At 40.0% G+C, this 25,685-nt stretch overlaps 2 protein-coding genes across 10 annotated transcripts in view; both read right to left on the bottom strand.

Annotated features, from left to right (window-relative positions):
• The window catches only part of ZNF215 (zinc finger protein 215), a 151,792-nt gene that overhangs the window by 19,452 nt on the left and 106,655 nt on the right, over positions 1–25,685 (bottom strand). For 2 of the 8 annotated variants that reach the window (XM_073807910.1, XM_033862453.2), the window contains exon 1: positions 4,306–4,440. The exons of 2 other annotated variants lie outside the window; for them this stretch is intronic. Coding sequence is in view for 3 of the 6 variants with exons in the window: in XM_019948144.3 (XP_019803703.2) it covers positions 170–569 (400 nt within the window). In the remaining 3 variants the exon portion in view is untranslated. 4 more of the 8 variants (XM_019948144.3, XM_004320219.4, XM_019948143.3 and 1 more) reach the window with 4 other exon arrangements.
• OR10A5 (olfactory receptor family 10 subfamily A member 5) lies at positions 6,520–15,875 on the bottom strand. Of its 2 annotated transcripts, XM_073807914.1 has the most exons (2): positions 14,785–15,875; positions 6,520–11,477 (listed from the first exon to the last, which is right to left on the bottom strand). In XM_073807914.1, exons 1-2 carry the CDS (start codon positions 15,690–15,692, stop codon positions 11,351–11,353), a joined length of 1,035 nt encoding a protein of 344 aa, XP_073664015.1. In that variant the 5' UTR covers positions 15,693–15,875; the 3' UTR covers positions 6,520–11,350. The 2 variants fall into 2 exon arrangements, with proteins under 2 accessions (XP_073664015.1, XP_004331808.1); XM_004331760.4 differs by lacking the exon at positions 6,520–11,477 and having other exon boundaries at positions 14,498–15,875.

Raw genomic sequence — 25,685 nt, 5'->3', positions numbered from 1 at the left:
TGACTATAAATGGAGAATAACCTTTAAAAATTATGAATCACTATGTTATATACCTGTAACATAAATACTGTACATCAACTATGCATCCATAAAAAAATTTTTTTAAAAGATAATTTTTCTTCATATGGGAAGGGTCAACTATTCTACCTCCAATTTTCTATATTCTCACCTTCATCCTTAAGCATATCAATCACATCCTCTATCAGGCTCACCACTTCTTTGCTGTTCTTTGGATGTTGTAAATTCACCCAAGTCCTGACTTCTTCAGGGAGAATTGTCAGGAATTGTTCCAGTACCAATAGCTCTAGGATCTGCTTCTTTGTATGAATTTCTGGTCTCAGCCACTGAAGACAGAGCTCCCAGAGTTGACTCAGGGCTTCATGAGGCCCAGACACTTCCAAATACTGGAAATGTCTGAACTTTAGACGAGAGGCTTCACAGTCATCTGTCTCCACGACTGGGATGGATTCCGGCTGCCAAGACACATCTGCTCTCAGGACCTCACTTTGTTCGTGAGGAGCCAGGTTTTGAGGTTTTGAGATAGCCGTCAACTTGTTCAAAGGCTGCATCTTCCTACACAGAGCTCCCACTGCAGTTCAAATTTGTCTTATCAGAGGATTCCAATAATTCTCATGCTTGGGCTAAGCACTTGTGTACTATATACATATATATGCAGTGAGAAAAGTTTCAGGAGCTTCAGACGCAGAGCCAATATTCAGGCACCCAAGAGACTGAAAAAAAAGACATAAATATGACCTACAGATAATGAACATGGATAGGTCAAAAAGTGCATTCCCAGACTATAACAATCAAAAGTTTTAATTTGTTAGGATTTGCTATGAGCCAATCTGCAATGCCCATCAATCAGGGAGGTCTTAGGCTCAACAAAACATTTAAACGTTGCAGGACTACCACAGGTCATATTTGGCACTTAGGTTACTAAGAAGGCTATTGGACAGAAAACAAAGCTTGCTAACAGAGGAGTGAGTAATGGGAATTTTTCTTCAGTGGCAATTCTCACAGAGTATAGCTCAAGTGCAAGGAAATGTGGACCATGTAGGTTGGGCAGAAAGCATCTTGACTGAAAAGCCTTCTACAGGAGCTGATATCTAACAACTCTACGAGTGCAGCTCTCAGGGTTCCCCAAAGAGTGTGCCAGATTATGAGTCACTACGTTCAGGGAAGTTCAGATCCAGCTTTCTATCTGATTTACAGTTCTCCCAGTCCAGGTGCAATTTACCATTCAGGAGTCATTTTTATTATAAGCCTCTAGGCCAGTGGTTCTTTTTCCACTTTTAGCATTGTGCTTGTACAGTTACAATATCGTTTCAAATTTCTCTGAAGATTCTAATTTGAGTTTTCTGTTTCGTAAATTCTCTTTGATTCTGTGGTCAGGGTTTCTATTTATCTTGGTTTTTAGACATCTGGTATTCCCTAGTTTTCTGCTCATATTTAAGAATCAAGTGTTAGGTTGATTATTCCAGATCATCATATGAATTTCTACTTCTTCTGTATCAGTAGATTGGTTTCCTAATGGGTGTCTACCCTGAATGGGAGACTTACCAAGAGCCATGTGAATATCAGTGAGACACACACATTGGCAGACTTTGATTTAGGGTGAGTGGAGGAGCAGGCTGTCAAGTTGTGGGCTCCCCACACAACAGAGTGAAAAGGTTTTACTATGAAATGTCAACACCTAACCTAAAAGCCTTCCTTCTCCTCAGTTTATTTAGGGAAGAACTTTTTGTGGGAGGAAGGCACTGGAGCTAAACTGCTTCTCTGTGTAGGTAGGAAGAGGGCTGGGAGGTTGGGGAGATGACTGGAATAGATGTTTCACATGTAACCCTTCACTCAATTCCTATGTTCTATTTAACTCTCACTGCCATACACTGTTGAAACAGCTTAAGATTCTCATAGGCAGATGGGTTTCCACCTCCACTGTGGTCACCTCCTAGCATATTCTAAGTTGTGACCTTTTCTACACTGCTTCTGTAAACTATATTTTCACTTTCTGTCTTGTAGAAATGTATTGACGCCATCTATATACTCATTAGTATCCCCATTACATGGGGACACAGGGCAAAGTGGAACAACTGAAGGAACATTCTGAGATCCAACACAAACCTTCTTCAAAGCTTGAGGAAAGTACACATTCATTACCAAAAAAAAAAAAAAAAAAGAAAAAAGAAAAAAGAAAGTTCCGAAGTGCTTAAGAGGTATCACTCACTGAGTTCCAGCAGAACAATGAACTATGGGCCCAGATACTTTCAGAATTAACATACAGGGAGAAAGAAGAAAAACACGTTCACAGATCACATATTAAAAACAAAACAAAAAACCAAGTAAGCATTAAAAAAAAAAAAGCAGATTTAACAACAAGAATATCCATTGTAACAATAAATGCCTGAGGTAAGGAGAATCTTTCGCCTTCCGAGATTAGCTTCTAAAAAAGTAGCATAGAGCATTGTAACAATAAATTTGTTAAATTAACAAATAAATTTAAACTCAACTATGTAAAAAATTAAGAGACATCCAAAACAAAAGAACTCCAAAGCTTAAAGGGATGATAGAAAAAATAACAAACAAATGTAAACAACAATAATATGCAGGGATATACTGAATTAAGATGTATATTGAATTAAAAGCACAAATGAATAAAATGAGACAAAGAGGAAACTTTAAATGATTGAAGGTACAACTCATAATGAAATATGACTGCTACTAAGTGTATCAAACAACACAATGAAATATATTTATAGCAAAACCCTCAGAAAACAAGAGATGCAAGCAACAATACCACCACAGAAATGGGAGACTAAGGCAACTTTCTCAGTCCTTAACAAGTAAGCTAAAATTGATAGTATAGAGGACATGAATAACATGCTTAGCCTGATATACAAAACCAGATAGAATGTAGTTTCTATGCAAGCACTAAGCTGCTATTTACTAAGCTACCAAAAAACTCAATAAATAAAAAGTAAATAAAAGCGGTACAAACCACATTTATTACCAGAATGAAAACTAGATCTTAACGTCAAGTAGAAATAGAAAAAAATCTCAACTACTTCGAAATTTAACTTTTGCTTCTGGAAAACAACTCAAATTAAAAACACTAAAAACACTGCACTTCAAAATCTAACAGCTCAAGTTCTACTGTTAGGCAATAGCAAAGCCTTATATATATAATTAAACAAGAATGAGATGAATTAAACGTTCAACTCAAAGTGAGAAAAAGCAACAAAATATACTAGGAGTTTATAGGTTAAAAATTAATAAATTACTCAGTATAAATAATTATAGAGCTAGGAGGACAGGTTAGAGATGTTCAGGATGATACGCTAGCACTTAAGATTTCGAAGGAGGAACAGTCTGGATGATAAATGGTCCAAGGTATGACCGTGACTGAGAATAGCTTAAGTGGTCTGTAAGTGACCACCAATGGAATAAACAAAGTCAAGAACTGTTCAAGTTTAAACTCTAAAGTACTTCTAAAGTACTAAACAGACACCTTTAAGGACGATGGTAGGACTCAGAATGAAGATTTAAGACGCTGAGCCAATACCAATGGAAGGAAGGGCTCAGTAAGGCGCAGGTGGCAGGAATCTGGAGAGTTAGATAAAATAACCAGCTGACACAAGTTCATAGGATTTTACAGCGTCAAGGAACTTGAACAGGCACTAATTATGGGGAAAAGGTAGTATCTGTGAAAAAGGGTTGTTTTAATCAAATAGGTCATAGGCAGAGCAGTAGCCCGAGGTAAGGAGAATCTTTCGCCTTCCGAGATTAGCTTCTAAAAAGTAGCATAGAGCAGTGTGCAAATGAGCATCTGAAATAAAGAGGTTTTAGGGAGTGGCCAGGAATGAGTGGGACAGCACGGCAAGTTGGAATGAACTTTTCTCCATTTTCTTTTCCAGTCGATTGACCCAGTCACACTGGATCGGGAATCCATATCAGTCATTCCAAAACCAGCTGAGCAAGATATATTTACCAGATTAAACGCCTGGAGACTGCCCCCATCCCAGAATGGAAAAGGAGACAGCAGACCTAGATCTGGAACCTAACCGTCCTGTTTCCCACCCCAGCCCTCTTTACCTCTCCTCTCTCACGCACTAACTTCCCACCACAGCCCACGCCTCCATCTCTGTCAGCTCGCGCCCTCCTCCAGCTTCTCCCGCAGAGACTGCAGAGCACAGAGTTGGAATCCAGGTAACAGCGAACAAGCCGAGGAGACCGCGTGGACGCCCTCAAGCAGGATTCCCAATTCCACGCACCCGCGTCCTCACCGCCCGCTGACCCGCGTGATACCTGCAAACAACCGCTCCTAGCCAGGGATGGGTTCAGTCACACCCAGGAGCCAGTTCAGAGGAGCCGCAGAAGTCGCCCTCCCAGCCCGGGGAGGGAGCTTGCGTTAGTAATCACGCCACAACTAAGCAGCGCGGGCCATACCTGTCACTTACACGCCAGCACCAGCTCAGTATCTACTAAATACCAAGACGCAGGCCGGCGCACTCCCGCGCATGCGCACCATCCGTGGAAGCCCCCAGAAGCCCCCGCGGCCCAAGTTTGTAAAGTAGACGGGGTGGGGCTTCTGCCCATCCCGCCCCTTTCCCAGGCCCCGCCCGCTTCATAGACGTGAGTCCAACCCTAGGGCCAGCAACCAAGGGCCATGCTTAGGGAAGGTGGGAAAAGGCCTTGTCAAACTTCTGTGGCCTCCTCCATCCCATCTAGGAGAACTGGCCAAAATTTTTTTACCTTCTCACTCCACCCACCCTCCTCCTCCATTTTCTTGGAATCAAAAAACAGTGAAGTAATTTTGAAAAGACATGGTCTTGTATATAACATGGTTTAACATGTTTTTTACTGACTTGCTCATTCACTCATTCACTCATTTATTCAATTTTGCATCGCGGTAGAAAATCTTGCAAAAGATCATGAGTCCAGTTTTGGCTTGTTACATATGAGATACTTTGTGACATCTAAGAAGCCTTGTCAAATTGGACGTAAGTGAGAGCTTAGAGGTGTATGGGGCCAGATTTGTAAAATTTGTGTCGGTAACGGGTAGATGGTACTCGATACTATGGGGGGGGGGGGGCAGGGGGAGAATGAGACTGCAGGGAGAAGGAGAGAAAACAGTAGAAGGAGGAGGAGTCTAGGACTGAGCCCCAGAGGAAGAACTGAAACTAGTAAACCAGGGACTGTCTACCAGGAAGGGAGCTTTAAATCTAGATCACAAGATAGGAACCAGATTTTTGTTTGTTTTAACCAACCTCTTCTGTACTCATGACTATCATAAGCAAATTATAAATGTCATCTCACTCATCACCACAACACTATAAGGAAGAGATTATCATCCCCAACTTTATGGAAACTAAAAGATAGCGAAGCTGAGCTTCAAGCTCAGATCACTTCGTACTTGTCCCACTGCTACTCACTCAACGCTTCAAGATTTAGAGGGTCATTAGTAAGATGTGCCAGAATTGTGGAATGATATTTTCCAAGATTGGGAGTATGGTGTGTGCCATGAATTGTTTGTGATGGGGTTGACCTTTATAAAAGTCAGTTAATAGCTAGGCAAAATAAAAATTTTAACTTGTGAGTATTGCCAGTAAACAGGCTCAAACATAGTCTTTAGCTAATTAAGATTTCAGGGAAATGGAAAGGGTGCCAAGTATGAAGCAGAATGACCAGCCTTCCTCTCATACCTTATAGATATGAGGTTTCTGACCATGTGTCTTCAAAGGTCCACAGAGGCCTAGACACTGCTTTCTAATTGAAGAAGGGCCCTTTTCATTTTGCAGTCACCTCACTAAAGTCCAGCTATTTTTTAAGGGCACAATCTTAAAGGTTTCTCTCAATATATGACTTTCATTGTAAAGCCATCTGGGATTAGATCCTTAAGATGCATAGACTTGTTTGCTACAAACTCCATTCTCTTCTATCATTGTGAAATCCAGATCTTCTCTGTATTTAAGAAAAAAATATAGAGAAAACTTGACCTGAGTTAAGCCAACACTTTTCCTAGACCACTTACATATTCATTCAGCCAATTTTTATTGAGAATTTAATATGTGGCAAATACTGTACTAGCAATTGAAAATATATTAGTAAACGCAATCAAATGAAGACTGTCTTAACGACCAGTGGAAGCATTCCATATGCTAAGCTATTGTATTTCTTCACCCAATGTTCTGTGTTCTGCACATCCTCAGAATATTGTGTTGTGTAGATTGTGAGTTGCATTGGTCAGTCTGGAATTTGTAGATAGTCAAGATATGAATAGGGTTGATTTGGTTTCATGGGCCATGTGTTATGGACATTTGTCAGTTTTTGGCTTCTGATCCTTTGAATACACTGTCTAAAATTATAATCTTCTGTTGAGTCTTGTGAGGGAGTTGGAGCCTGTCTCCATCCATGGAAACTGAATACATCTAATATTAACTTCCTTTGTCTGCACTGCAGCTAGGACTCGATCAATTAGATATACCCAGTCTAGACTTTGAATTAAGAGCTAGTGACGTGAAAAAGCAAGGACACCAAAAAGTTTCTTTTTAAAAAAACAGACTTTATTTTTTAGGTCAGGTTTAGATGTACAGAAAAATTGAGAAGATATAGTACATTGAGTTCTGATATTACCCCCCTTTTCCCACTATCGACTTACATTGTTATTATTATTATTTACATTATTATGGCACATCTGCTACAATTAAGAAAATAAGATTAATACCTTATTATTAACTAAACTTTATACTTTGTTTGAATTTGCTTAGGTTTTGTCTCCTTAGGCTCCTCCTGGCTGTGACAGTTTTTGAGACTTGTTTTTGATGACCTTTACAGTTTTGAGGAGTACAGGTTGTATATTTTATAGGAAGCCCATGTATGAGAATTTGTTTTTCTCATGATTCGACTGAGGTTATGGGTTTGAGGGATCTTCCGATCATAAAGTGCTATTTCCATCATATCATCTCAAGGGAACGTACTAACAACAGGACTTAACACTATTTATGTTAACCTTGGTCACCTGGCTGAGGTAGTGTCAGCAATTTCTTCTCTTTTTTTGTCAGCGGTAGAGAGAGCAGCAACATTCCAATTTCCAGGTTCAGGGAATTAGCAGCTCCAGCAGCAGGGCCTGTGCTGAGGGTGTTGGCAGTGTAAACTGCGCCACCTAGTGTTAAATGGCAGTGATGTCCTTAGCTGACATCGTGTTAATGAATTTGTGTTAATGAATTTGGCCCGTGATTCTGGCTGCAGAATCGGAATTACTATTATTCAGTATTTTTCCTTTTAGCTTAAATCATGCATAGTCAGTTTCTGTTACTTGCAAATACAACCCTGACTGATACATCATCTTTATTATGATTCTTTAGAAGCTTCTTGGCCCTTTATTCCCCCTCTCCCTCCATAGCAGGAGAGGTAGTAGTTTTTTTTTTGTTTTTGTTTGTTTGTTTGTTTGTTTTTTGCGGTACGCGGGCCTCTCACTGCTGTGGCCTCTCCCGTTGCGGAGCACAGGCTCCGCACGCGCAGGCTCAGCGGCCATGGCTCACGGGCCCAGCCGTTCCGCGGCATGTGGGATCTTCCCGGACCGGGCACGAACCCGTGTCCCCTGCATCGGCAGGCGGACTCTCAACCACTGCGCCACCAGGGTGGGTAGTAGTTTTTATTGGTAATGTGAATAAGCCGCATAGGAATCTATTTGAATGTGATGGAGCACAATTCTCTCAAGAGTTTCAGTTATCCATTGCTGCATAACAAACCATCTCAAAACTCTGTGCCTTAAAACAGCCATCATTTTATTTGCTTAGGATTCCAGAATTTGGAAGGTGGAGATGGCAACTATCGGTAACGGCAATATTTAAGGTAGTGTTTGTACTTTCTTCTTACATTTTCTTATTTTTTCTGCTGTTACTGAAGTAGCTCTCATCTAGATCATCAATGACAGCCAAGTCACCAATTTCAACTATTAGTTTTTTGTCCTTGTCTACATCACCTCATCTAGCACATGTTGTCTGAATGAGGGTTTTCTCTGATCCTCCTACCCCAGATTAGAGTTTGTCTATTGTAGTGCAGTTCCAGTAATTTTAAAAGGATAGTAACAAATGCAAAAGTGTGTATTAAAACACATTATGTGTCAGTCATTGCTCTGATAAAATGGTAAGATAAAATGCAATAAGAGTTCAATAAATACTTTTAAAATGATTCCATGGATGCATGAATGCATGAATGAAAGAAATAAGAACTTTGGTTACTAGATATCTCTTCACTGGGGAGGTCTTCCCCTGCAAAGTCAATCTGAGGTGTGTTGTTCCTGGACCTATGTTCATGGTAACTGTAGAATGGTTACCATGGAATCCCCTCTAAATGTGTGATTGATTAACGTCTGGGTAAAAGAGCCAAGCAGAGGGACCTTCAAGATGGCAGAGGAGTAGAAGGTGGAGATCACCTTCCTCCCCACAGATACATCAGAAATACATCTACATGTGGAACAACTCCTACAGAACACCTACTGAACGCTGGCAGAAGGCCTCAGACCTCCCAAAAGGCAGGAAACTCCCCACGTACCTGGGTAGGGCAAAAGAAAAAAGAAAAAACAGAGACAAAAGAATAGGGACGGGACCTGCACCTCTGGGAGGGAGCTGTGAAGGAGGAAAGGTCTCCACACACTAGGAAGCCCCTTCGCGGGCGGAGACTGTGGGAGGCATAGGGAGGAAGCTTCAGAGCCACGGGGGAGAGCGCAGCAACAGGGGTGTGGAGGGCAAAGCGGAGAGATTCCCGCACAGAGGATCGGTGCCAACCAGCACTCACCAGCCCGAGAGGCTTGTCTGCTCACCCGCCGGGACGGGCGGGGTCTGGGAGCTGAGGCTCGGGCTTCGGAGGTCGGAGGTCGGAGCGCAGGGAGAGGACTGGGGTTGGCGGCGTGAACACAGCCTGAAGGGGGCTAGTGCACCACGGCTAGCCGAGAGAGAGTCCGGGAAAAGGTCTAGACCTGCCGAAGAGGCAAGAGACTTTTTCTTGCCTCTTGGTTTCGTGGTACGCGAGGAGAGGGGATTAAGAGCGCCGCTTAAACGAGCTCCAAAGACAGGCGCGAGGGGTGGCTATCAGCGCGGACCCCAGAGACTGGCATGAAACGCTAAGGCTACTGCTGTAGCCACCAAGAAGCCTGTGTGCGAGCACAGGTCACTCTCCACACGCCCGCCACTGCCAGGGTCCCGGGATCCAGGGACAACTTCCCGGGGAGAACGCACGGCGCGCCTGTCTGTTGCAAAGTCACACTGGCCTGATAATCATTATCACTGATAATCATAGATGAGAAAATCCTCAACAAAATACTAGCAAACAGAATCCAACAGCACATTGAAAGGATCATACATCAAGATCAAGTGGGGTTTATCCCAGGAATACAAGGATTCTTCAATATACGCTAATCAGTGTGATACACCATACTAACAAATTGAAGAATAAAAACCGTATGATCATCTCAATAGATGCAGAAAAAGCTTTTGACAAATTCAACACCATTTATGATAAAAACTCTCCAGAAAGTAGACATAGAGGTAACCTACCTCAACATAATAAAGGCCATATATGACAAACCCACAGCCAACATTGTTCTCCGTGGTGAAAAATGAAACCATTTCCTCTAAGATCAGGAACAAGACAAGGTTGTCCACTCTCACCACTATTATTCAATATAGTTTTGGAAGTTTTAGCCACGGCAATCAGAGAATAAAAAGAAACAAAAGGAATCCAAATCATAAAAAAAGAATTAAAATTGTCACTGTTTGCAGATGGCATGATACTATAGATAGAGAATCCTAAAGATGCTACCAGAAAACTACTAGAGCTAATCAATGAATTTGGTAAAGTAGCAGGATACAAAATTAATGCACAGAAATCTTTTGCATTCCTATACAATAATGATGAAAAATCTGAAAGTGAAATTAAGAAAACACTCCCATTTACCATTGCAACAAAAAGGATAAAATATCTAGGAATAAACCTACCTAAGGAGATAAAAGACCTGTATGCAGAAAACTATAAGACACTGATGAAAGAAATTAAAGATGATATAAACAGATGGAGAGATATACCATGTTCTTGGATTGGAAGAATCAACATTGTGAAAATGACTCTACTACCCAAAGCAATCTACAGATTCAATGCAATCCCTATCAAACTACCACTGGCATTTTTCACAGAACTAGAGCAAAAAACTTCAGTTTGTATGGAAACACAAAAGACCCCGAATAGCCAAAGCAATCTTGAGAAAGAAAAACGGAGCCGGAGGAATCAGGCTCCCGGACTTCAGACTATACTACAAGGCTACAGTAATCAAGACAGTATGGTACTGGCACAAAAACAGCAATACAGATCAATGGAACAGGATAGAAAGCCCAGAGATAAACCCACGCACATATGGCCACCTTATCTTTGACAAAGGAGGCAAGAATATACAATGGAGTACATACAGCCTCTTCAATAAGTGGTTTGGGAGTGTTCTAATTTCATAAGAATGAAATTAGAAAACTTCCTAATACCATACACAAAAATAAACTCAAAATGGATTAAAGACCTAAATGTAAGGCCAATCACTATAGAACTCTTAGAGGAAAATACAGGCAGAACACACTATGATGTAAATCACAGCAAGATCCTTTTTGACCCACCTCCTAGAGAAATGGAAATAAAAACAAAAATAAACAAATGGCACCTAATGAAACTTCAAAGCTTTTGCACAGCAAAGGAAACCATAAACAAGATGAAAAGACAACCCTCAGAATGTGAGATAATATTTGCAAACGAAGCAACTGACAAAGGATTAATCTCCAAAATATACAAGCAGCTCATGCAGCTCAATAACAAAAAAACAAACAACCCAATCCAAAAATGGGCAGAAGACCTAGACATTTCTCCAAAGAAGATACACAGATTGCCAACAGACACATGAAAGAATGCTCAACATCATTCATCATTAGAGAAATGCAAATCAAAACTACAATGAGATATCATCTCACACCGGTCAGAACGGCCATCAGCAAAAAATCTACAAACAATAAATGCTGGAGGGAGTGTGGAGAAAAGGGAGCCCTCTTGCACTGTTGTTGGGAATGTAAATTGATACAGCCACTATGGAGAACAGGATGGAGGTTCCTTAAAAAACTAAAAATAGAAATACCATATGACCCAGCAATCCCACTACTGGGCATATACCCTGAGAAAATCATAATTCAAAAAGAGTCATATACCAAAATATTCATTGCAGCTCTATTACAATAGCCAGGACATGGAAGCAACCTAAGTGTCCATCAACAGATGAATAGATACAGAAGATGTGGCACATATATACAATGGAATATTACTCAGTCATAAAAAGGAACGAAACTGAGTTATTTGTAGTGAGGTGGATGGACCTAGTAGACGGGAATAAAGATGCAGACCTACTAGAGAATGGACTTGAGGATATGGGGAGGGGGAAGGGTAAGCTGGGACAAAGTGAGAGAGTGGCATGGACATATATACACTACCAAACGTAAAATAGATAGCTAGTGGGAAGCAGCCGCATAGCACAGGGAGATCAGCTCAGTGCTTTGTGACCACCTACAGGGGTGGGATATGGAGGGTGGAAGAGAGAGAGATGCAAGAGGGAAGAGATCTGGGGACATATGTATATGTATAACTGATTCAGTTTGTTATAAAGCAGAAACTAACACACCATTGTAAAACAATTATACTCCAATAAAGATGTTTAAAAAAAAAAGATTTGGGGTTTCAGTGGCCATTTCTTTAGTGGTCATTTTTAATGTTCTGGTGAAAAGCTTGGAGTTTTTGGTTGACTCAAAACACTCAGATGACGGAAAGCGTGTCTGAAGGGCAGATTGTAATGGATGCTGTCCTTGGGTCATTTTGCCCAGCTCTGTGCAACCTTCTGTGTCAGCTTCTGCAAGCTAACTTCTAATAGCTTGTAAATGAGACCTTCAGAAGAATGCCCCCGGGCACTGGTGACCTGGCTTTAGTTCTCCCTCTTCCCTACAACTGGGAGTATGAAAAGGCCTCCTTCCTATGACCTGAAGCAGAACAAACTCTGATTTATTTATGCTCTGGAGATCCATAAGGGAACTGGGATTTCCCCTGAAATTATTTTGCTTATCTTGTTCTCCATTCCCCTTTCACTTTCCCCACTTGCTTAATGGTTTCTCCTTAATATATAACTTGTACTTGAATTCTTGGCTCCATATCCGATTCTGGGGTAACCTGGCCTATGATGAAAGTATCTGGTCACAAGGAAAGATCAGTTACTGCATGTTTGGGTGGATGTTCCTAAAAAGTGAAAGGGGATTCATAACAGGCATATGAAGGAAAAAGCTTTAGGCTTGACTTTTCTGGAAAAAAAAATCTCTCTTGTACCTCTTTTATGGATCTCCCCTAGACTTTCAGAACACCTGTGCTCTACCACAGGAATTGGTCTAGCTCTAGAATCAACCCCCCTCTCTTGAGTGGTGTATTTCTCCACATGCAATCCACCATCAAGTCCTATCAATTCTTCCTGTAAAAGATATTTTGAATTAATTTCTACTAATACCACTCTATTCCAAGTCATCATCGTTTCTCAGCTAGACTATCCATTCATTTATTTATCTTGCATATACTATTGAAAAAAAGGAAAATAATTTCATTGTATGTAACTTTTAATTGGGCAAAGCAAATCAGAATAGATTGAGTAAAGTGATAGCCTTCAATATCTAAGTAAATGTCCTGAGACCTTGGCATCAGGAACTCTCTTAGTTGTTTTTAAGAGAATTTTTGAAGTATGCCTGTACCTTAGGCTTCATCCACAGAAAGGGGCACCCCTTGCTCTGTGTAGCTTGCGGCTCCTGGAAAGTGGTACTGACTCCTGTGGCCATATAAGGGATGCCCCACTGGTTTACAGCATCACATCCATCTGCATTGTCTCAGCACCAAATACTCTTTTTCTCAATAAACCGTCGTTGGCAATTTTATTCTACTGTGTGTGCATGTTGACTATCTACTGTGGCAATCTCCAGCCTCTCTAAGCTGCATGCCTGGACAGTCTATGTTGTCTCTCCATGTACCAGTTATTCTTTCTGTTAATGCTCTGGCTTCAAATTTGCATACATTTTCAGTGATCTGCCTTAACCTTATTTCTCCATAGTATTTTAGTGTGAGTTTTGCAGAACATAAGGTTTCCAGGAATGCCTATGCTGTAGTAAAAGAGAAACATTTGTGCAGTATTCATTTTCAAAGAGTTACAGGTACATTGGGGGAAGACAAACATGTAAAAATAAGTACAGGATAGTAGACACAGAATTTAACTTGGGTATTGACAAACTTAGAATAGATGCATGTAGGATGAGCAATTTATGCTGCCTGAGGAATTGCAGTAGACCATGAAAGATGAGATGGATTTGGCTAAAATGAAGGTCAAAAGAACCTTTTGAGTAGAGAAAATAGAGTACCAAGACATCACCAACTGCTAATCATCTAACCTATGAACTCAGAAGTCTAAATGAAATGCATGACTTTTCTCTGATTTACTCACGTATTCCCTCTGTATTCTTCAAATTTTATTCATTCAAATTAAAATTTAATTATGTTTCTTTACCTATTATATAAGCAAAATTGCAAATGACTGATGACAAATATTATTGATGTGGCTGTGAGGAAACAAGAACTCCCATAAATTGCTGTTGAGAGTATAAAATGGTACGATCAATTTGGAGGGAAATGTGCCAATATAGCAACACTATGTATGTATTCACACTTGGCCCAATAAATCCAATTTCTAGATTTCCATATGTCAGATACACTGGCAAAAGCATAAAAAGGCACATGCATAAAGCTTTTCTTTTAATTGTAAAAGACTCATTAAATAAACTATGGTGTATCTACAAAGCAGAGTACGACGAAGTTATAAAAAGAATGAGGAATCTTTTTGTGGTTAAAGAAGAGCTGTGTTGGAGTTAGCTGGATCCATTTTAATCCTTAATGAAAGCAGCATCATGATTGAAATTTATGATATTACTCCAACAAGGTGTAAGAACCTAAGTTACTGATTAAGAATGATCATTAAACAAATAACCACTGAAACCCCAAATCTAGAGAGAGAGCCTGTGGAAGCTCAGGTCATTCTTCCTGGGATAAATAGAATGAGGAATAAATCATTGTTGGATTTACAAAGGTATAGATACGGGAATTATTGACCCACTTTCCTATATCCATACAATACATATGAGTGAGCTTGAAAGAACTAACACTCCCTCAAGGACATGAGAACTAAAATAAGGCAGTGAGGAGAGTTATGCATTGGGAGGACTCATAGGGTTTCCTATCTGATGAATGCAGTCAGATTTGCCCAAAGGAAGACAAAGTCACAAGGTGATTTTTGATGGGTTGTGCCCTCTTTTATTCTGTGTGCTCCCATGTTAGGATTATAAGCAGTTTCATACTGTTCACAGTGTGCACACAGGAATGTGAATATCTGGAATTACTTGGCCACAGAAGTTAAAATGATGATAAGAAAAAGAATGTAAGTCCATAATGGGCAGGCAGAGGAGGTTTCCAGGTGGTGGTGACAGGTCTAAACTACCTCTGTGCTGTTTTCACTGAGCTTTCCAATAGTCATTTCAGCAGCTGGGTTTCATCACAATGGAGATAGGCAGAGGCAGAGGAATTCTAAATATCAAACTGATTGTTCCCTATTCGAAAGACTTTAGTCTTTTTCTTAATGTCTATGGGATGCAGTCTCTAAGGCCTAGGGCCTTGTAGAAGGTCTGGACAAGGGCATTCTTCACCTCATTATTTCTCAGGCTGTAAATTATGGGGTTCAAAATGGGAGTCATAACAGTATAGGACAGTGATAGCACCTTCTTGCTCTCAGGAGAATTATTGGACTTAGGGTGGAAATAGATGAGGCTTAAAGATACATAGAAAAGGGAGACAACAAGGAGGTGGGAGGAGCAGGTAGAGAAGGCTTTGTGCTTCCCTTTAGCTGATGGAATCTTGAGGATGGCAGCAATGATGCAAGTGTAGGAACATAGGATCAGCAAGCAGGGTATCATGACGACCAGAATGGTTCCAACAATGGCATAGATCTCAAACAGTGCCGTGTCTGCACAGACCAGCCTCAGCACAGGTGGGCTGTCACAGAAGAAGTGATTCACCTTGGTGCCACAGAATGGAAAGCTGAAGAGCCATGTGGTCTGCACAGTAGCCATGGGAATGCCTGGAAACCAGGAGGCAACAGCCAGTTTTGCCCATGTCTTAGGGTTCATGATGACTGGGTAGTGCAAGGGATTGCAGATGGCTACATAGCGGTCATATGCCATTGTGGCCAGGAGGAAACATTCAAAAACCCCAAAGAAGAAGAAGAAATACATCTGAGTGGCACAGCCAAGAAAGGAGATGGTTGTGTCCTGGGCAATCAGGGTCCCCAGCATCTTGGGCACAATGACTAGGTTGAAGCCAATCTCTATGAAAGACAAGTTCCTGAGGAAGAAGTACATGGGGCTGTGCAGCATGGGGTCAGCCAAGGCAACCAGAATGATGAGGCTGTTTCCCAGCAGGGTGACTAGGTAGATGATTAAAAATATCAGGAAGAGTAATGACTGTATTTCACTAGGTAGGGAAGAGAAACTCATGAGGATAAACTCACTAACTCTTGTCCAGTTTCCTTCAGCCATTGTTATAGGAATGAATTCCGAGCTGTGGTCATAGAGAGAGATTCTCGATTGGAAGAGTCAGATTCTGGATTTGTGTTTCAGACTCCTTCTTAGTGTCAGGGAAAGAGGCAAGATCAGGATTTCAGTTGCAAGAGAAAGGGCCTTGTGTTGTCTAAGAATAAAGACACAAGGAAGAAAGGCCAGAGCCTGAGCTCTGAAATGGGAAATGGCTTATTGTTCCCCACTCTTATTCTTTGTGATCCATTTTCCACTTTGTTACCATATTTGCTAAAACAACTCGGATCATTTACACACACCCATTTTCTGCTGCACACTTAATGCCTTTTTAGCAGGGTTAAATGAAAGGTGTCCTGCGGAGATGGAGTGGAGTTAGATGGAAAACAGTATAAATTTTCCATGTATACCTATTATAATATATATCCCCCTTCTTCAAAGATTCATGGTGTTTATCTTCTCCATCTACTGCCCAAAGCTGTACTTACCTTTTTGGTATACATTTAAAGACTTCAATCCTAAGATAACTTGAGAGTGTATATTAGTAGAAAAAGTCATGTTTTTTCATGTTTTGTTTTGAGGTGACTCAAATACGAGAAAAAGTGGCAAGGGGGTGCATAGGAAGAACGTCTATAGAATGTAGTAGTTTTAATGCACTTTTTTCCCTCCTTTCAATGTAAGAGCTGTATAGTATTTTATATCATATAATGCCTATTCCTTCTTCCTAATCAGATTATGAAGTAACAACCTTAGGATCTTTCTCCTCAGTCCAGCAAAGCTGTAATTGACATTTCATTGTCAGGACCCAGAATATCCACTGGCTTTCAAAATTAAGATCTGAGAGGAGTACTGTAGCACAACTAAGCAGATAGTGAGTGTGTCCCAGGAGATTCCAACTACTTCTCTTTCTAAAGTAGACAAATTGGAAAAAAGAAACATATTCCCACAAAAATTCTGTGAAAAATAAGAAGAACATTAGAGTGAATATTTGAAAGATAATACTCATGAATAAACAATTAATCTGGACTATATTAAATAAGAGCTGGAATCTTAAATGCTATGAAAAAATTCAATATTTATTCCACTTCTGTTGAGGTACTGGCAATGTGATGATTGATTTCTCCCTGAAGCTTAGAATCTAATGGAGGAGATATTTAAATAATCAATTATATTAAATCACAATGAAGGTCTTGATGCAGTAAGTATACAGTATCTTATTGGGGGGAATGTATAAGGAGTAGGGACACCTAATAAATTCTCTGATGGCTTTCTAAGCAACAGGGATGAAAATGGAGTTGGCTAAAGATGTGCAGAACATCTAGGGTGTACATTATTATGAAAATATAAAGTTGAAATTGTGAAAATATTATAAAAAATAAAAATCACTTTTTTTTTTAACTGAAAGCATTCCTTAATACACACACACACTGAAAATAATGGAAATATACCAATACGTCTTGATCTTTGTACTATTTATTTAAAAAAATGTTTAGGATAGGGAAAATTTCCTTTAAGCATTCAGGCAGGAAACAAATAAAAACAAAAAAGCAAAACCACATAACACAATCAAAAGACATTTCAGGCTCCCTGCTAGTCCCTCCAGAACTTCCAGAAGAACATTCTTCTGCTAATCATTAGCTGTCCCAGGAGGAGGAACCCTCTCTTCTAGGCTTTCTGCACCCATAGAATTGTCCTAAAGAAATAGCGTACTTGATGCGATCTACCTTGTGCATATTCCAGTGAGGCAAGTCTTCTCTGAGTTAATTAGAGGATAGTCAAGACTTCAGGAGGTATATGTTCTGTCAAAGCTGCAGAGACTGGAATTTTTCTGAGCCAGAATGCTTTAGAGTCAGAACTGGAAAATAACCTGGGTAATCTCAATCTTCTTGTGGTCTCAGATCTCACTTATCTTATGACACAGAAAGTGGAAACTGAGGCACAGGAAGGTGAAAAATGATAAGATCTTTCCAGTGTGGACATAGGAATAGAATTAGGTGTCATGACAAACCCTGCCAAACCTTGTCTAGTTGAGCAACCGAATCTGGAGAGGGGCCCCGGGTTGATTCATCCCTTGGTAAGAGCCTTACCTGTGCCCAATAGGGAGATCTGCCTTGTTCAGCTCTGCCTAACACCTATGCTTCATGAACTCCCCTGAGTGTTTGAGGAACTCTGGTTCGGCTGTCAGAAGGACCAGAAGAGGAACCAGGGAGGTCTTACTTCCTGCCCTGGATGAACAATTAACAGCTGTGAGACAGGAGAGAATGGAACAGGGCACAATCCTTAAAGAATAACACAGCCATTGAGAAAAATCGGTTGTGACAAAAACTGGTTAGAACCAACCAGGTCCGAGGTGGCAGAAGATGCGACTTCCAGTGGACCTTGAGCCGTACTGTATTACAATGTGCTCACTGTACTACATTAGCATATGCTAAATGACACCCCACAGGCACTATGACAGTTCTGAGGCCAACAGTAAAATGCCAAAAAGTGGGTGATGACCCAACTCCTGGAATTCTCTGCTCCTTTTCCAAAATAGTTGGAACAATCCTCCCACTTGTTAGCCTATGAAATTACTCAGCCCATAAAAGCTAGTCATCCCATATTTCAGGACCGTTCTCACCTTCTGAGTTGGACCTCATTCTGCCTATGGAATGTGTATCTCTCTCAATATACCTGCTTTCACTTTACTATGGATCACTCGTGAATTCTTTCCTGCATGAAGCCAAGGACCCTCACTTGGTGGCATATCCCAGGAACTTGCCTGAGACCTGGGACATGACCATCCTCTTGTGCCCCATTTTCCTGAAACATCTTTACAAAGGAAGAGGAAGAAAGTGGTCTTCTCTCCCTCCCCACTTTTCCTTTGATTATAAAAATGTAGTCCACTTAGTTCTGGGGGCAGAGCCCTCTTGCCTGCCACAAGCATCTTATATTAATAAATCTACTTCTTACCTATCATTTTGCCTCTTGCTGAATTCCTTCTGGGCCAAGACATAAAGAACCTGAGCTTCATTAAGTCCTGAGATGAGTTGTGATGTTTCAGCCCTAAGATTGTGGATTTGAGTTCCATCTGAGGTGCAGTTGCAGTTGGACCTGAATCCAGGTCACTGCTGCCTTCTCTGTGTCAGGCGTGAGTGAGCAGACTAGATGGGTTGGCCATGCTCCCAGTCCTGACTTAGGAGATCTATTCCCAGCTGTGCCTCTTTTGTCCTCAGGGCCAGGTGAAGGGCTGGCATCTGTATTTTCCCCCAGGTGTTTCTGGGCTCACCTTAGCTCCTCTTCCTTCCCTTCCTCAAGGGTACTGACCTTTCTTGACTCCACTGTCCTTTGGGACCCTAAAGAACGTCAGATGCAATTGGATGAAGTTCAAGGAAGGAAAACCGTACTCTAGGAATGTAGGATTGTGTAGAGAAAAGCACAAACGTTTTGGATTCTGAGTGACCTAAGTGAACCCCAGCACTAGAACTCTCTGGTTTGTGATGCCTAGCAATTTTATTAAACTCTCTGAGTTTCCGTTTCCATATTGCTTAGACAAAGATAATATGCTTATTTTACAGGGTTGGTATGATGGGGTGGGATATATTAACAAGGATGTTAATGTACTCTATTACAGCATATATATTACTATATCATGAATATAATGTTATAATAACTTTCCCAAGAGCCAGTAATTGTTCAAAACAACTATTGACTAATTACTACAAGACAAGCATTGTTATAGACCCTTAGAGAGAAGAATGAACAAAACAAAGTCCCTGTGCTCATAAAGCTTACATTCAAATGGGGGAAGCCAGTCATTGAACAAATAAACAATTAAGAACTTAAGACTAAGTAGTTGCTATACACAAAATCCAGGATGGAAGAAATAGAAAACTGCTGAAAGAAAGGGCTCAATTAAATAGACTTCCTTTATTACAGGATCTTTTTGTCTTTTTGTTAATAGTAGGCTGGTCATTGTTAAGGAAGTTGTACAAGCAGAAGATATAAACCCTCGTCCAAAGGTTGATCAAGTGACTTGAGGCTACTGGCTTTTGAGAAGCCTAGAGAGCAGTACAGGATAGAGCTAGTGATTCAGGTTTTAAGAGTCATACAATTTTAGACACAGGAAAGGTTATACTGTTTCTTATTATAGTACAATTTTTAACAGTAAAATATTGTAAAAATTGTCTTAATTCCATCAATAGGCAACTGATTAAAAATTGTAGGTTTTCCATTGCAATACTATGTAACTGTGAATATATTAATGTGGGATAAACTCCAAGATAAATTTTTATTTGAAAAAAAGCAGGGTGAAGGAGATTGTGTACACATTACACAAATTACATCTATTTAATAGAAATAAATATTATAAACCTACATATAAAATATGTAAACGGTAAATTTCTCAAAAGATACACAAAGAATTGATAATAGTTGTTGCATTTGGGCAAGGAAAGTGGGGAAGAACAGAGGTCAACCCTGAGAGGGAGATATTTTGATTGTATATTATTTTGTACTTAATTAATTTTATGCACATTTATTAAATTTTTAATAAAAATAAAAGACACTTGAAACAAAACAACACTTTTATTCTGGTTCCGCCCCTATTAATTTTTAGCCTTATGACCTAGAGAAAGATATTAAAATTACTCCACGTCCCAATACTTGTTGTGAAAAGGAAATGCGATTAAATATAGAAAACATTCCAAGCCTTGGTGTATGTCATACAAAGCAGGTTTCATCAAAGTACTGTTTGACTTGAGACTTGAAGGTTTCCATCAGGGAGAGGAAGGGGCATTCCAGTTGACTGTAAGATGACCACATCACTTTGATTACTGCTATCATCACTGTTTCTGCAATTACACTTAATGTTCGTCAGATTGGCTTCCTTTTTTTCCACTAATTCACTAAACTTTCCTGCATTAGGATCTTTGCATAGGTTAATTCATTTGATTCTAATGTTTTTCCTCCTAATTTTCACCTGGTTAACTCCTACTCAATTTTCTGATACCACTTTCTGATTTTCTGTTGTTACTTCCTCAGAAAAGAGTTCCCTGACCTCCTTGTATTAGGAGTCCCATTTATTCTTCTTCAGAGAATTTTATTAGTTTACTTCATAGCAGTGGTAGCATTGTATAATTGTATATTTATTTGTGAATTCTTTGTTTAATCCTCTCTTAATTGAGGGATTCTGTAAATCAGTACTTAGCAGTGAGTGTAAAGGACGATTGGGAAGAAAGAATGCAAGTCATGAGAATAGTGAGGAAGCTTATATAGTAATAATTCAGGAACAATGGCCTGGCTAGGCCAATGGCAGTGGCAATGTAAATGAGAATTGAAACAAAGGATGTGGAAGAATTTTGCCAAGGAAGAATTAGCAGGATTTAGAGACTGGTTGAATAGTTCCATGATAGCACTTATCAAAATGTAGAATTATTACACAGTAAAGCACTTTGCATAGGAGCTCTTAGAGGGCAGCACCTTGTTCATTTTTTGTTGTACCTTCAAGATTCAGTGTGTAAATGTTCACTGATCAAGTGAAAGAATATGGCAACAAAAGGGGGAATCAAAAAGAGGAATAAGTAACAAGTCAACGGCAATGTGCAGTGGCAATGGGAATTAACAGGGATGAATAAAAAGTGTTGCCAAGGAAGAATCTGCAGGAGTTGAAGACTGGTTGTATACTCCTATGATACCGATTATCAAGTTGTAGCATTAGAGCAGAGTAAAGTACCTTGAATGATGTTTTAATTTCATAATCATCTGTTTACTTCTCTGACCCATTTAGTTGGATGAGCACTAATTAAACAGCAGCACGTATGTTCACCATCGTACCCTCAGAACTCAGTATATACATGTTCCCTGATGGAATGTAAAAATAAATCAATGAAAAATTAAATGAAAAAGAAGGGTAAATAATAAGAAAAACATTGACTAGATGTAGTGACTGGAGAATGAGTTTGTGTTTTATTCAAAGTAACCATGAGTTCAGAATTTCATCATGTAGGCATACCACACGGGTTGGAGTTGACTTACCATCTGTAGGTAACCCTCCGCTAACCGGCTCAGCACGCTTTCAACAAGCTCCGATCCTTAATCCATGTTCTGCATGGTTTGGACTTTTATGCTGAGTAGGGTGCCTGAGTGCTCAAGTGCACCTCTTTCTCTTTCTATGAACTCATGGGTGCATCATTCATCTTTGATTGTTGGTACTCAAAGTGTCCTCATACGTTACGTTACGGGTAACGTAAATTGTTTAAAACTTTGGAGTACAGCAGATAGTTATCACTTTCGGGTGGCTTGTTTATATCAGTGTATGGAAATAAACCCTCACAAACAATGTATGTTTACTAGTAAAGGGATAGTCATGTTTACATCTTTTTGTGGACATTTTGGATAACAATTCTGGTGGGCTTTGGGGGTTAAAATTTGGGGGGCTTTTGAGGAAAACATTTACAAGCAAAAGATCATTTGGGGGAGAAAATTAGTGGAAAATATCTTTGCTGTGTTTATTGTCACTGTTATTAGGGAGAAGGAAGCATCCTTCATAAAAGTTTATTTCATACATTAGTTTGAGAGCATTGTGCTAGATAGATACCTTGCTGCCTAAGCAGAAATGTCTTGGAGGCACGTGGAAACACGAAACACGTTTGGGTGAGAAATCACTGCTAGAGGTAATGATCTGGGACTTAATCATTCATTTCGACAGTTATTGAGTATTAGTGAGTGCCAGGCAAAGGAATTTGAACATAATGAGAGGTTGTCCTTATACTCACCTGATAGATATGCATGTAAAATACAATTAATTACATTATCTTAAATGCTTTAGTAGTAATATAAGACCAAGATATGTATGACAAAGGCAAGTGACCTCAGCTTTGTCTAGGGGAATTAGAAGTGTTTCTAGCAGAAAAACATTTAGAATTGTATTCCAAAGAATAAAATTAGAGCTGAATCTTGAAAGATAAGTATAAATTAACTTAGCACGGGGAGGAGGTGGTGAGAGGGAGGAATTTTAGACAAAAAATTGTGTAAAGATACAACAGGTTAATAATAATTTCTACCATTTATTGAACACTTACTCTGTGCCAGGTATCTTCTTCATTCAGAAAATAAAAGTAATTTTATAAGTACTTTTAGTTCTCCCAAAGAAATAGCTCATCACACAATAGATCAGATAATTTCCACTGAAGTTGATCTCAACATTGTTTTTTGTTTTCTTTGCTAATTTTCACTCTCCTAAGAGCTCTTTTAATCTGTGTAAAACATTATTTTATTTACTTATTTCATACAACTTCTTTTGAGCTTCTACCTCTGTATTTTAGAAGAAGGAATATGCAATATTTTTATGAATTTTCTGAATTTATTTTTTTATACAGCAGGTTCTTATTAGTTATCCATTTTATACATATTAGTGTACATATGTCAATCCCAATCTTAAAGTACATGATATTTGGGATTCATACCTAGATTAATATTCTTGCTCTGACACTTAAATTGCTGTGACAATTAAACAAGTTACTTGCTTTTTTGAAACAAGTACCTATTTTAAAAATTGTGATGAAACCCATGAGGAATAATTAATACTTTATTTAAAAATATGTAACATATTTTTCTGTCAATAAATGTTAGTTACTTAATTCACCCTGCTTCCTGGGAGGAGATAGAATTTAAGTAGATTTCTCATGTTACAATTACAGCAAACATCCTTGAGAATTCTACATAACCAATCCCCCCCTTTCAATTGAAAGATACTACAGAAAGATCATACAGCTCCATGAGTGGAAGTGGTTGGCTCATGTAATTTTAATTTTATTATATATTATTATGTATTAATTTTGGTTATGAATGTGCTGTATAATTATATTATATCCCATGTACAGATTATGAAATATAAGGATAGATATTTAGAGTTTTTTATATATATATATATATATTTTTTTTTATTTTGCGGTACGCGGGCCTCTCACTGTTGTGGCCTCTCCCGCTGCGGAGCACAGGCTCCGGATGCGCAGGCTCAGCGGCCATGGCTCACGGGCCCAGCCGCTCCAGGGCACGTGGGAACCTCCCGGACCAGGGCACGAACCCACGTCCCCTGCATTGGCAGGCGGACTCTCAACCACTGCGCCACCGGGGAAGCCCTAGAGTTATTTTTATGAACTTGCATAGCTGTTAAGTACCAGACACAAGATTTGAATCCAGGTTTTTCAGACTCTAAATTGTTGAGGAGGATAAAAAAAAAGACTATGCTTAGAGAAACTAGAAATGCTTGGTATATGGGGAAAGAAGATAGATCAGTGTGACAGTTGTTGACTATGCATTCAACTGCAGGGTTGGGGTATGGAAAGAACGAGATTGGAAAGATAAGCTTGAGCTGGACTATACATGGGCTTGTATGACATGCTAAGAACACAGTTTCATTGTGAAGATGAGGATGAATTGTAAAGATTTAAAGCATGATTATGACAGGCCATCACATATGTATTTAGAAAGAACTCTTGAGACAGTGAGAAGGATGAATGAGAATGGGGTGTATATGAAAGTCTTCAGTATGACTGGAGGCTGGGAGACCAATTAGGAGGCACTAGTAATAATCCTGGTGGGAGATATATGCCAATACCGAAGTTTCATCTCACAGTAGTGATTTGTTGAAACCCTGGCAATGGTGGGATCTCTAAGAGATAGTACACAAGGAAGAGAGAAGAGGGCCAACAATTGAACTCCTAGGACCAGTATAGTTTAAAAGGACTTGGAAAACAGCACAAAGAATCTGCCCTTGGGCATGTAGCGGGTAGCAAAGGAATCCATGATTATGGAAGGCAAGATGATAAAAAGTTTCAAGAGCGAAATTCCCTTTACACAAGCATCAAAGAAAACCTGAAGAGTACTTGATTTCCTCAAGAGTCTCTCTAGACCAAGAGCTGGTCCAAGCCTGGGGTCACTGGACTCTGTTGAAATTCCTCCCACCCCTGTCCCTGGTCCCTGCAGACCTCAATCTGCAGGGTCATAGTCACTGAGAGCTGGAAGGGACCCTGGAGACCCAAGAGTACAGGGCTGGAATCTCTCCCTAAAGGGAGTTGGTTCTCTCTCCCTCTCCTCAGCTCTAGCTGGGCTGAGCTCTGTTCCCCCTGGCTTCTATCCTCAGTCTCTTCCACCCCTGGGGTTGCAGACTAACCAGCCTATTAATGAGCAGTCACAGACCATGACCTCATTAAAAAGCTGTTAATGAGACACACTGCTGTTCAGGGAACACAATGGAGGGAGGCTCCCAGTGGCCTCCTCCTGGGGCCTGGAGGGAGAGCTTAGGTGAACAGACAGGATCAGATCTGGGGAGAGGGCTAATGAACTCAGGCTGCAGAGCCACACTTAACGAACTCCTGCTGGCAAGCAGCCCAGCTTTGAAACTCAAGTCTGCACTGGCCTGCAGGCTTACAGGAGTGGGTGGGATCCAGGGAAGCAGTGAGTTTCCTCTTATCAGTCAGGTCTGCTTACTGCTTCCTCTGCTGACCCATTTTGATGGAGGACTTCAAGTTCTGAGATTAAGAAGTAATTTTGTGTTGCCCTGAGTTTATGGCTCATGGACAATTGTATAAGCCTTTTGACTGGTCTCCGTCCCACAGGCTTTGTCCCCTAGCCACCCATTCTCCACAATACTACCAGGAAAGTCTTTCCAAACACATAGCTGATTGTTACTTCATGCTTAAAACTTTTTAATGAAGAGAGTTCACAGTAAGTTTCAGAGTCCTAGCATAGAAGACTCTTGAATATTTGGCCCCTGCCTATCTCCCCACCCTCATCTCCTCCAGACATCTCTCTCGTGTTATTTTCATCATTATTACCACTGCTATCACCATTGTCATTATCATGATTATATCAGCATAATGAACATTTCCATAGTGCTTCTTAAGTGTCCAACAGTGTTTTACATATATTAATTCATTTAAACCTCACAGCAGTGCTATGAAATAGGTGCTGTGATTATCTGTATTTTATAGATGACACGGAGTCAACATATGCTGT

This window comes from Tursiops truncatus, chromosome 8 (assembly GCF_011762595.2).
Source record: "Tursiops truncatus isolate mTurTru1 chromosome 8, mTurTru1.mat.Y, whole genome shotgun sequence".
Taxonomy (NCBI): domain Eukaryota; kingdom Metazoa; phylum Chordata; class Mammalia; order Artiodactyla; family Delphinidae; genus Tursiops; species Tursiops truncatus.
The sequence above is the reverse complement of the archived record's forward strand: the minus strand, read 5'-3'. Positions and strand labels throughout refer to the sequence as shown.

What these genes read in the sequence shown, in the direction of transcription:
- OR10A5 (XM_073807914.1), bottom strand. Translation starts at nt 15,692, where the DNA reads ATGGCTGAAGGAAACTGGACAAGAGTTAGTGAGTTTATCCTCATGAGT. An exon ending in GTGAAGAATGCCCTTGTCCA is followed by an intron (nt 11,478 to 14,784) that starts GACCTTCTACAA and finishes ACTTTGTCCCAG; the next exon opens with CTTACCCTTCCCCCTCCCCA.